The sequence below is a fragment of the Megalops cyprinoides genome, chromosome 2 (assembly GCF_013368585.1).
Source record: "Megalops cyprinoides isolate fMegCyp1 chromosome 2, fMegCyp1.pri, whole genome shotgun sequence".
NCBI classification, from domain to species: domain Eukaryota; kingdom Metazoa; phylum Chordata; class Actinopteri; order Elopiformes; family Megalopidae; genus Megalops; species Megalops cyprinoides.
The window spans coordinates 20,193,827-20,207,439 of NC_050584.1; the positions used below are offsets into that span (position 1 = coordinate 20,193,827).

The 13,613-nt window shown below is 42.0% G+C and overlaps 1 protein-coding gene across 1 annotated transcript in view; it reads left to right on the top strand.

Annotated features, from left to right (window-relative positions):
* Window positions 1-2,919: 2,919 nt before the first annotated feature.
* Window positions 2,920-13,613, top strand: part of LOC118773090 (plexin domain-containing protein 2-like) — a 110,015-nt gene continuing 99,321 nt past the window's right edge. Inside the window, exon 1 of the mRNA XM_036521844.1 lies at window positions 2,920-3,744. Within this exon, the coding sequence (XP_036377737.1) occupies window positions 3,639-3,744 (106 nt within the window). The 5' untranslated portion in view covers window positions 2,920-3,638. The remainder of the gene's footprint in view (window positions 3,745-13,613) is intronic.

A 13,613-nucleotide genomic window follows, 5' to 3' on the forward strand; every position in this document is an offset into this window, starting at 1 on the left:
ATGCTGCCCCTTCAGAACCTTTCATTTTCATCAAAAAATATGCAGGTTCTAATAATGGTTACATTTATGAAGAAGGGTTGGAACTCAGAAGCAAGGCTGGTTTGGGATAAAATAATAATGACCATAATACAGTCACAAGGACACATGCATAGAGTTGTACATATATATATTTTAAACACAGATTACCTATGATACAGGCTGAGGGAATGGAGATAATTTTGTGTAACATTTTTGAAAAGCATGAACAGTATAGGCAGGGTAGAGCTATAAGGTGTACATGGTGGTTATGTAACAGACAGCCATCCCAATGCTCAAGTATTGAGTGTTAATATGCTTCTGAGTACAGTAAAGGATCTCATTATGCACACTTGGCTTCAGCGTTTGCAACTGACAGGTTCCTCTTCTTGTTATTATCATAATAATAATAATAATAATAATAATAATAATAATAATATGCATCTATTCAGCACTTTCCAGCCTTTCAAGGTTCTCACAACGCTTTCCAGTGAAAGAAGGGGACCCACCTCAGCCACCACTACTGTCTAGCACCCACCTGGATGATGGCATGGCATCGCATCCATTTTTCACTAGAAGGCCCGCCACACATCAGCTGGGGTGGAGAAAGCAAGAATTATTTAACCAATCAAACTGGAAGATTTTTTTCACCAGGACACTGGGAAACCCCTACTCTTTGTGAGAAGTTCTGTTCAATGACCAGAGAGTCAGAACACAGTTTAGCGTGTCTCCTCCGGCACAGTGTTCCCGAGTGTATGGACTTTTCAGGTGTTGTACTCTCCGTTCTTTGGAGGTGGAAAGATTGATGTAAGCCTCAGAAGCCTCAGCGATATATTTACATAAGGTTTAAGAAATCCAACATCTTTTGCCATACAAAAGGATGTATGGAAGGGTTTATGTCATTCTACACATCCTTGTAAGATCCTTGCCATAAGTGTGCAAAAACACAACGATACGTTACATTTTTTAGAACATTACAGCAACAACGTGAGAATATTGCTGTGGCTGGGAAGGACTGTGTGAACTTGCAGAAGTATCTTTTTAGATGTAATCTTCAAAGAAATTTATCACAATCTGTCACATCAAAATAACAGCACAGCTCATCTGAAAGCTTTAGAAGAGGAGAAGCAGCAGAATAATAATGATATTGCAATAATGGATACATAGTTGTCTCTTAGACAAACATGTTGGCAAAATCCAAATGAATATACATTACTAACAAATTTAACTAACACAAAATGGTTGCCAGGACTGTAGGTAATGGATACATTTTTCAAAACAAAAAAAAACAGTATTTGAAATGTACAGTACAATTTCAGTTACACTTAAAGTTCAGGCAGATGCTTATTGAATAAAACACATCATGAGCTATACTCAATACATGCATTGTTTTGGTCTTCTGCATGGTGCTGGTGTACTTCTTTTAGTTGTTACAGACATATTTCAACTCACAAAGCTCTGTGAGCATTGCCTTCTATCAGAACTGTACCATCACAGCCATAATGCTGTTTGAGATGGCTGCCTCTGTGAAGTAGCTGGGAACTGAACCCACACTTCTTGATAATATCATTCATACATTGAAAATCAGCAGTGCATATGATTAGTCATGACCCCCCAACCCCTTCTGTAACAAATGAAGCCAAGAATTTGGGGCGTGGTGATGGTCATTAGCTACAGAGACGTTTGGATTGAAACTTGATGGGACTAAAAGCAATGGCCCAGTTGCACCTACTCAAACAAGTATTACAACAATGGAACTCTTTTGTAGACCGAAAAAAGAGATTTTTTTTTCCTTAGATCAAGGTTTTCATAGCCGTGGCACAGCAGAACGTGGTTCACCAGAGTCCAATAGAATGTGTTTTAATTGGACCCTTGACGTGCTCCAACTTGTTCTTCCCGAATATTTCCATCCAACAAGGGAAGAAAAACAGTGTTCCAAGGGATGGAACGATGCCACGATACCCCAAAAGGCTCTCTCATCTAAGGCAACCTGGCAGGCATTGAAATAAGACTTTCCAGCTTTTTTGCCAGGCATCAATGATTGGCCACTTTAGAAGGAGCAAAGCTTCAAATGAAACAAGGAATGAAACTCAACCTTACCCAGGCTCAGCATGGATCCGTTACGGCCGCAATTTATATGACTCTGTATGCATAAATCATCAATGCTCTCTTCAAATGTTGAAAGACACAAGTATCTCTTTCGATTCCTGTGATTGCAACTATGTTCTGAGTATTGAATGACATATGATTCAAGCACCCGAACCCTAATAATGGCACGGAATTAACATTTCTGTCTATTAAACAATGACAGGTTTACAGCACGAGCACTAAAAGAACTGTCCGATTTCTGGCAATGCATAATTTTCCAAAAGAGGGCGCTCTTCTCGTCCAATAATAGAGGCAAATACAAGATTTCTTTCGTCCGCCCCTTCAGAAACTTATCTTTCCATTACCTGTCCTCCTAGCCAACTTCTCTAAGATAAAACTAAAATAAAAGGGTTTATTCTGACTTCCAGAAGACGCAATACTAATATTATACATTCTGTAATATGGAATTTTACATTTTGACCTGGAGACAAATATAATTGTGTGAATGATTTTTGATAGGGCGCACGCAGCCTCACTCGTATGTTCGCTTGGCAGCACGCTAATCATAAGCGCACGGATGAGCTTTCAATTAATTAATTTATTTATACAATGTAGTTAGCATTCCCCTGGAACAGTTTTATATAATGCACTTGAAGGGCTGCACTAGTCCATTGCATTTTAGTTCTTCTCAGCCATCGTACGCTCCTTAGGGGCTGCTAAATTCAACAAGACGAGAAGAAGCCACACGTTTAGAGCCTTCAGGTTGTTGCAATTGGTCAGAAGACTTCCGGTTGCTGATACATTGTGCAGATAGAACAGCGAGCTTGCACGCTCACAGTATAGAAGGAACCGGGGCAGTGTAGAGTGACACTTGAAATCGGTGGAACTCTTCTGTCTGCTCAGAAGTCGTCGGAGGGACGGAGGCAAGCGAGCGGCAAGGACTGGAGTGCTTGCTTTCATCTCACACTTTTTTTGGACATTTCAAGGTGGACAGGGTTGTCTTGCGAAGAAACTACAGTCTGTAACCTGAAGTATCGCGGCTGCCATTGTTCAGATCTCCGTTACTTTAAAACGGACAAATGCGAATTCCCTTTTGAAAAAGAAAATGCAATCTGTAAAACGGGTTTTGCGATACACCCTAGTTTGATATTAGTCCGGACTGTTTTGAACGGTGAATGTAGTATACACCGCGGGTGTAGACTGGCGACGAAGGGAGAAGCTGATCATCTTCACAGAACGATTTATTTTATTTCAGTGTATGGGACCGAAATCAGATATTTGTGGAACTGTGATGAACCTAATATTTTGAGCGGTGTTTTTTTCCGTGGGATTGGTGCGGTTGTGGCCGCACACACACACTAACAACACTTTCACCATCGGTATTGCGAGCAGGACAAGCACAGGATTACCGGAGTGGTATTTACGAAGTGTGTTCGGAAACCAAGAAGCGGGGAGACTACGCTTCAAGGGCTTTAATTGAAAAAAAAAAAAAAAGGTTACAAGCGAACCTCAGTAATCCGTTGAACATCTCGGCTATGGCGGGTCCAAATAAATTTGATCTTATTTTTGGAGTTATTTTACTTTTGCAATCTCTTGGAATTGTGTTTCAAGTAACCAGGGGAGAACTGACACAAGCAAATGGTAAGAACTTGCTTGAGTTCCGTCTTTCATTTGCTTAAAATTAGTGCAAATACTGCGGTTAATGTATAATTTTCTCTTCATAGAGAAACATTCTGCTCTATTTGACTTCTGTCAGCATTATCCTACATCTGGATTTAGCCACGAATTAATTAGTCTACTGTTAATGCAGGTTATATTACCATTTTTTAAAATTAGCTACAGGCATGAAAGCCGTTGCTGTGTTTTACTTTGGTGATAATTCATGTGGTACTTACACATATGTCACCCTGATTTTACACATGGTCCTTATATATGGCAAACAAACGGCAACAAATAGGCAACACGGAGGTGAACTTGTATTGAACCCACGCGAGAAACTTCACCCTTAAGTGGTATCATAATTCATTTTAATTATTGCAATATGTGCCATTATTTAATTTTATTCCAGTGATCGCTGGATATATTTTATTTTATTTAATTTTTTTCTCTTATGTACAACTAAACCACTGAGAAATTTAAATAACTACGATATTTAAGTCTAAAAGTTAGCTTGTTTTACGTTGTGTCTGGTTTGTGGAGGTGAGCTGGACCAACATAAGGGTGTTTTATTTAGCTGTATTTTGTTATTGGTAGCTTATCGACGGTCTGTATGATTATTTCGGTTGCCTCTTTGAACCTAAGACTTAGGTGTAATGCTCTGTTTATAAATGTGCAAGGAGAAATCCAATTAACGTGGCATTGAACGCTTGTAAACATTTAGGTTGTACCGTATTACGTGCTAAGAATGTACCGTTGTAATGCGAGTCATTTATTTTCTTTTCGACCTGTGATGACAAAGCCGAAGCAGGTTCATTGAAGTACTTTTTCTAACATTTCATTTTAAGCCAGAGATTTCGGTAGGTAAGCTGAACCAGCTCAGTAATTCTGAAAGGGAAGGGGGGTCGTTATTTGTCAGGTCCTGGGAATTCATGGAACTGTTCAACGGTGTCTCGGGTTTGCATGACTGAATGAAGAACGGCTGTGCTTTTGACTTCAGACCTCTAGTTTTAAGCTTATTATCAAATAATATGTCAAATAGATCGAAATTAATTCGACAAAGAGAATATGAGTCGTTGTAGCGTGCTACCTACCTGCTGGGCTTGTTTACCTTTGTGAAATAGGGCACACTGCCCGAACGTTGCAACGAAGGTGCATGCAAAACGGTCCCACCTATCAAAATGTAAAACAAACAAAAACCAGATACATACTTAAAGCTCTGCGTGTTCACTTGGCTTTGTGCCTCTGCATATTAAATCTGCCTAAAGTTCTTACGAGTAGCACTCTTTAATTTGAATCTGAATTGCATTATTTTCCAATCACTCGTTTGATCACCAGTTGTTCAGACATAACTGAATTTTGGAATGCAGCACACAGCATAGCACGTACAAGAACAGGGAGTTTTGCTAAGAGGTGTTCCTCCCAGCCCCTGTGACTTAGAATGTTCAGTCCACACCGGTAATTCAGGTGGATGTAATCAAGATACGTTTTTAAATATGGATTTTTGTGGTCTCACCTGATTAATGTGGCTACAATGTGGTTATATAAGAGAGAGATGATGTTATTTCTGTTTGATTTTGAAGACACACGATGAGGAATTGCAGTAAGGTAATTATGAGTGGTAGATATGAAAGAGAGTCAACGTCTGTTTTCATTATTGCAGCAGTGTTGTTCAAACGTTACTATGATTCAGACTACAGCATCTTGGTTACAAAGACAGGCATGCCATTACAGCACTGTTTTTAAATCCAGTGATCCTGCACTGGAATGAATGTTATATCATAATCCTGAGATGGTTTGCATGGTATATGATCATACCAGGATCCTGGCCGCACCATTAGTTCAGACATGGTTGCCGCTCCCCCAGCACTCTTCTCAGATTTGTAACAGTGCTATTTTATATTAATTAAACTCTGAACAGAAAATAACTAAACGCTGTCTTTGAGATTTCATCGCTTTTCTGAGAAAGTGCCTTGGGATGCACCCGCCAATGGAGTGCCTGTGAAATTCCTACTGCTGCGGTCTTTCTGGGTTTCCTCCGAACAGCGCCTTCCTGTTGCACTCCGAGGGTAGCCCGTGCCAAGTGTCTGTCCATCTCAGCACAGCGTGGTGTTCCTTGCACGGCACCATGTGTGGGTAGATAGTCTGTGTAAACATCCCACCACCTGAACTGACTTTCAGTGGCTTTCCCGTTGAGTCCCATGAGTAGCTTTCCTGTTGAATCCTTTGGCAAACATGATAATTACCCCAACTCTACCAAGACCTAATGCTGATACTGATCCAGACTAACTCATAAAGATACAAGTGTTTTCCTTGTTATTTTTCAGAACGTCTAAAGGGGCAGAAACAGACCTCCACCATACCGTTAAGAGTAGTTCTTGTTATACTGTGAACAAAACTGACACAGATCTAGTTCACCATGCCGGTCTTGAGTGGATTTATCCCTGAGCTTTATCAAGGCATGTTCAACAGTTCAAACATGCAAGGATGCTGTTTTGAAATGGTTTGGCCATGTGTTTGTGAAGCTCATGTCTAACGTATCGTAAATGTATTTAAAGGAATACTTTGACAGCCATTATGAAATTATATTGTCATTTCTCATCCATGAATTACTTAGTGTGGTTTCTTTTGGCGTCTGTATCATTTACACCTCTCTTGACTGAAGTATTATAGACCGGTAGATGTACGACGCACACTATAGTAACACTTTGAACTATTGGCTGTTCAAAGCAGTGGCAAGACTCAGAAACCCCTTTAGAATTTGTAGAATTACAGTGAAAATCCTTTTTTTCCCCCACACAGACAATGGACTACTTGCTGAATTGAGGATTGGCTATTTTTAAAAATCAGTGGAGGTCATTGTGGACCCTAAGAACAAGGTAGCCTTTTCTCTCTGATGGGAGTGAAAGTGAGACTGTACACAATGTAACAGAGTGCTGAGAAGCACACAGTCTTCACGCACAACACTCTAATGACGATTAGTTTGGCGGCGCTGGGATCGATTCACTATGGAGAGAAACAACATGGATTATTTCGTTGGTTAGAAGCAGCATATCAAATTATTCCTTTTTGATGGAGTGCTACTTTAACCGCACAAGCGTGTCACTAACAGTATTGCCTCTGTCTGCCAAGTGACAGATTTATCTGATTTTGGAAGAACTTGGAGCACTACAGTGGGAGATAAAACGGGGAGCAACTCTTATCTCTCATCCTTTGAATGCTGACCTTATGCAGTCTGGACCTGATTGGAGCTCACATGGTCATTGATCAGAAATCCTGACTCATACCGTAACGCAAGGCTTGAGAGCAAATAAACATAGTTTCATACATGCTTCAGTGTAAGTATTCGCTACCCTGCTCTGAAAATATTTATTGAGGTCGCGAAATGCAATTGAGAAACGTCAATGCGACAGCCTTGTACCACAGCGCTTCACCCGATGTTAATAATACATGCTTCCCGATGGTACAAAAATTGCTGGTTTAGAGACACACTCAGGGGGCAAATCAATCTGCTGCAAACCATTTAGTGAAAATAATGTCTGGAAAGATCAATATCAAATTTAAGGCAGTTTATTATTTATTTATTTTTTTGTTACATATACCTCATTTATCATTTAACCAGACCGAAAAAGTGGAAACTACTGCATGAGAAAAGATATAATGTGATACAGTTTTTTTATGGCTGCAGGAATTACTCCCTTAAAATTCATCAGTTGAAAAGAAATTAATTGATTTACCATTACAGCCATGAACAACAATTAAAATGTACATACTGATGTCAGACAAATATACAAAGTTAGAGGTTTTATGTTATATAACTGTCATGCTAGAACTGTCCAAGCATTAGAACGCTGAAAGTGGATAATAGAAAATTCAGTGTTCATTTGACTGTCAGTCCGAAAGCCCATCTGCATACAAACCCTTTTTGCTTTCAAATTCATCTGTCGGGTTTCTGCCAGGTATTGCAGAGTGTAGCTTACTAACTTGGCTACACCTTGTACTTTACAATATATTTTAAAGATGTACAAGAATGTGTGATGTGATAGCAGCTTATAGCTTCTGCATGACACCATCTTTTTTTAGATTTGGACACTTTCTTATTTTTTTCTGATATGTGCGATTGTTGTAACTGTTGTAACAACTATCTGATGTAGCTGCTGGGACGTGTGTCAGCTTGCTTGTTAGGTGGAATGTGATCTTTGAAATATAGTAGCATTCTGTCTGCTGTTTTGGTATTGCTCCAGTGGAATGTCCTGTTAGTGTTGTTTTCTGAAAGAAAAATGGAACTATCAGGTTTTATTACAGCAACAGTTTCTCGCTATTGTGAACTTACTAACCATGAAGTCATTCCAGTTCAGTAAAATATGGGGGCTGGACAGCAAGTTGTATGTTTCTGTCAAACCACTTCATTTCATAATCTTGGATAACCAGGAAATGACACTGGAAAGAAAACTCAGTGTTGCATCAGCATGGTTTCATTGGTATAGCTTGAATTGTATGCCAATGCTACATAAACAAAGTGTGAAGATTTGACATCATCGCTGGGAGCGTTCACTTGTAAGGACAATGTTTTAGGATGTTTAGTGTGGCCTGGCGACTGTAAAATGAGAAATGGGTCCTACGTTTTGACTAATTCGTCACTCCCCAGTCATCGCTTACACCTTTGTCCCACATGTGTTTGCTCCTGGCAAATTGTTGGATGTTATCGTCTTGATGCATCTGCAACATGTGTTTGCATCATTTAGTGTACTCAATTTGTGTAGCTTAGTTTTACGATTATAACAAGGAGTTCCAGGTTATGACAGCCTCTGTGTTTGACCAAAACGTGATTTACTACTTTTTTTTTTATAAACACTCTGACTGCTATGACAGATTTTTTTGGAATCTAGAGGTTTCTCTCATGGTAAATATGAAATGAATTCCACTTGTTCTTGAATATTTTGTGACATGACTATATTTTCAATGTAGTGGACAGTGTGCACTGTGGGGGTTTAAGACAAATGTGTTGCATAGTCACAGCTGGACCACGGACTGCAGAATTTTGGGGAACCCCATTCTAGACACCCAATACTGGAAGTGAAACCACAATGAAGTCTGTCTGACACAGGATGACCACGAGCTGCTTAGCTCTCAGGCCAACCTGCAGAGCTGATGATGCTCATATATCATCGCAACAGCGGTGATTAATACTTGCCTGGGGTCTTGTTTTTGGCAGGGCAGCAGCCGGGTGAGTATTTCAGTTGGACACACTTACACTGATTCCGCTTTTGTTTACCGATAGGGTTGTTTTCCTGTTGTCTTTCCCAGCAAGCATTTACTGCTGCTGGGTGTAGTTCATCATGTATTGGATAGTAGTGGTTACTGAAATATACAGCTCCGGAAAGAGTTTGTGAATTAAAACCAGCCTGCATGTGGAGGATTTGGAGAGATAAATGTTGGGACACACACAAACAAACTAACACACACACATTCTGTAGTCAGTGCTGCGCTGCTACAAAGACTGCCAGGTACTGTGCCTTTCCACATTGATCCAATCTATCAGTGAAGAGAACCTGTGATTCAGCCAAAGTTTGGCTTTTGTGAAAATAACCAAGGGACTGATGTTTGAAATAGAAGACGGTTGTTTTTATATAGAATAAACCCTGGACTTAAGTGTTCAGCCATACTGCAGTACTGCAAACTGTTAGTTTGCCTTAGAAGAAAGGCCAGGTAATGGAATCATTGGAGTCGCATTCCCAGAGACATCATGGTTTCGAGTGCAACTTTGTAAGTCATGCCTTCACATGGGTCTCAAAAAGATTTATTTGATGCCCTGTAGTTGACACAGTTACTTAGCATGTGTGACTGTGCACATGAGTCTATGTGTTCCTGTGTGTAAAAATGTGAATTGTATTATTTGAGAGAGGTGGGGATGGGAGGTAGGAGGAGATAGCAACAGGATGAGATGTTTGAGAGGAAGGGCAAGCAAGTGCCTGATCTTCACCCCAACCCACAGTGGAGAACCTTCAAGGACTCGTTCGTTCATCACAGGTCTCACTGCTGTGCAGTCAGATATCTGCAGCACGGCAGTGTGGGGTTCATGGGAAAACGTGCTGACGGGCTCTACTTTGTGATACACAGTCGAGTGCTTGCTGGCACAGAGCAGAGCACTGTGGCACAATCCTCAATCTTTAAGCAGTTCCGGCATTTTTGGAGGTTTGGATCCACCGTCTCCCCTGCGGCCTCTCTCTGGGTGTGCTAACGATGCAGGAAATCGTCTGCTTTTCCATATTCGAAAACATCTTGAGTTTCATTTATTCCCAAGCTGGTGTTTTAAAACGCCCACAACGGTCTGTGCGCCCGGGCACTTAGGCCTGGCATGTCAAGTAGGACACTGCCAGCAACGAGGAGTACGCTGGCTGTACTTCAGCAGGGGCAGTGTGCTCCTCAAAGTGATGGAAAATGTCTGGAGTACACGTTGGCATTGCGCTTGCAATTATTATTAAGAGAGTCCCTAACTCTACTAAGAGATTCAGAAAAAGGAATCCGTTGTGTTTCATTGTGAATGTTTTTTTTTTCCTGAATCGACTGAAGTTACCAGTTTGTAAAATTTGTGGAAAGTACATTCTAAGAAAATCACAGAGGTTAGTGATGAAACCACCACAAAAAGAAAAGCTGTAAAAACCTACCTCAGTTGCGATAGAGAAACTGCATCGGGAGATGAAACTCTGCTGGGTCCGATCATGGCCTAGATAAGAAAATATTTTTAGAGCAAGGGTGTCTCTTTTCTTTGATCCTTTGGGTAACAAGGGACTTTCCTGTCTTCCATTGCGCACGGAATCTCTCCTCGCCCAGGTTGGCACTGTCACTGAAAGGCAGGGAAAATGAAAGCCATCTGTGTGCTGGGAGGCACGGACCTTGACTGGTACACATCCCGTAAACGCGCGCTTCGTTGTTAAGCAGAATAATGAGCCGCAGTTCCCACATCTGGGCAGCATTAGTGCATCCCATTGACTGGACAAACTGTCCTGAAAAACACCCTGTGCTTTGGGAAGCGTGCATTTGACTGAGGGTCTGGATAGTGTGCAGGCTTTTTTTGTAACCGATTGGATGTCTGGGTCTTGCAAGTGGGGCAAAACATATTAAGTAACATGACACGCGCCTCTGTCAACCAAAACCGTTTTGGAACCTGATTTGCAGTGGTCGGGGCTAATAGCAGTGAGGGTGAAAGTGATCGAAGTGATACTGGAGAATAGAGCCTGGGAAAGAATTCACTGTTGAGCTTAAAGGAACAGTCTCTCAGGTAGCCAGTGAATTAACCAGGCAGTGTGGTGATCCGTGGCCTGGCTCTGGGCTGGCTTCTCATCCATAACATTGGCATGACTAGGGCTGCTTCATGCACACAGAGCTTATATCCCATTCTATTCTGGCCACTGTAAGACAGACCTACCGGAACCTCTGTGTGACCTTCACCTTTCTTCCAAGCACTTCAGCCTCACATGCAAGCCATAAAAGAAGCAAGATAATGGGCTTTCTTCTCAGATTTTTTTTTTCATTTCACATGAGGATGACAGGAAATAAAGATGCTAGACCTGAGCCTGTTTTTGGGTCACCTAAACGAAATAAGTGCAATAGCTGGAAGAATAATGCAGTGCTGGAAGAATATTAATAACTTAAGGAGTGGTCATGTTCCAGGTGACATTAAATAAAATGATAGGAGACAGCACATTGTCAAATTCATGCTGTGCATACTAATTTGTTCAGATGTAAAAAAAAAAAATCATCTAATGCTGCTGAGCCCAACATGTAAAAACCTTTTATATTCCACCCCCCCTTTGACATTTGACCTTTGACCCCTTACTCAATGTTACATTATGTGCAGCCTTGGCTTTTTTACCACAAGACTGTATCCAGATTACACGAGTTGCAGATATTTTTTTGACCCAGTTGCTAAGCCAGAGTGAGGCCAGACGCAGATGGGAACGGAAACGCAGGGCACCATAAGTGTTCCTGGAATCAGCGCATGGGGTGCTTCATTACCATCGACAGAATGGCCAGCCTTTTCACTGGCCTTAAGAATGAGCCCCTGAAAGAGGCTGCCCTGAATGGGGGGTCCCGGGTGACTCATTCTCCTCCCCCGAGATCCAAATCTGAACAGGCCAGCGGCGCGGCCGTCCCATGCACCGACGGGGCGACACCGGGCCCTCGCATTCGTCACGCTGGGGACTTTGCCAAACTGCGGCGCATTCCTGAGCTCCGTCAGCAGCAGCGGCAGGGGCAGGGCCCGTGGGTCGGGGGAGGGCTCCTTGGGTTATAGGCACAATGGGGGCACAGAAGAAAGGGTGCCACTGGTTAATAAAACATGGTCAACTTAAGCCGCTCTGCATGTGGCTGCTATTGTGTTCTCTTGTGCTCAAAATTTCCTTTCATTCTGTTCTCATGGTTTTGCTGGATAAATTCAGTGAGCTGTGTTGTGTTTTTTTTTTTTTTTTATTCCTTTCCATGTGGATCGTCCCCATCTTGCACATACCCAGGGTGTTTTGGCTTTGTTTATGAGATTTGCAAAAGTGTTGAGTGGTTTGGAAAAGAATGGGAGACAGCTGTTTGTAAAATAAGCATCTATTATTTACTGCACATGCGTCCCGATGAGAAGAACAAAACAAGCTCTTACATTAGTGACGATGAATTAAAAAGGGCAGCGAGTTTTGCGGTTAAGCTCCATGAGTTGCAAAAGCCATGGGAAGAAAAAGTGTGAAGCCACTTTTGGTAACAGAAGGCTCTTCTCAAAGGCCTGGCTATGCCTAAGAGAACCACCCAGGGCAGCTTAGGAGCAGAATAGATGGCAGGCAGTGTCTAACATGGGAACCAGTTTGACTGCTTTCTTTATCTCCATATTCAGTGGGTACCTATTGCGCAGAATAACATGTTTTTAAATCTGCCACCTGAACTGAACACGGGAACGGCTTTGACTGAATTGTAGAGGGAAGTGTAACAAGAGCGAGTGAGCAAAGGAATGACTGAATTAATTAGTAAATTGCACGTGAATTGAATGAATTGTAGCATGTGTGTAGGCGGGTGTCAGATGATATTTTAATAAGCCTAGTGATGATGTGCGCTCCGGTAAAGTTTGTGAGCGGTTTAGGCGCCTCTCATGGATTCTTGTTTTCCCTGTGGAAAAGACTGTGCTTCACGCCCGTCTCCGGCTGTGAACACAATGAGGTCATTCTCCCCAAGCAGGTAAAGCAGCACAATAGACCTCTTCATTGCGAGTCAGTCTGTGGACTCGGATCAACTCTGAAACTCTCAGCTGAAGCCGCGGCGGATTCCCCAGACATAGTTTGTGCTATCTTTTCCCCTTCACCTGTCCCTCCTTAAGACATGAGATGACAGATGACAATCGACCTGAGATAAGAGGCTTCGCCGTCTGAAATGCCCTATACGGCTCTCTGTTGTGCTTCGCATGCTTAGTACATATTAAAGTGCATTTGCACCTGGAATGGCTGATCATCCAATGGCTCTCCACAGGTGTCAGTGTAATTGCTGAAAACCGAAACCGATTGGAAGCGTGTCTCGCAACAAACCCGCTGATACAGTATGAATTCATTTATGGGGAATTATCTCTTTAATCCATTATGAGATGCAATCATTGTGTTTTGTTACTTATTAGTGAGAATATTTCACGGTTAAAGACCCTTGTTGACTCTTGTTCTGCTCCGAGGGTGAGAGCGTAACAATAATAAGCCGTCGGGGATTTCGGGAGCTGCCAATCTCCGCCATGATCTTGCCGTGCTACCTCATCAGCCAAACAAAGCATGCCTGTGTGCCCAGGGCAGCAGCTGGGGAGACGCCGCATTCCTGCTCCGATGCAGCTGATC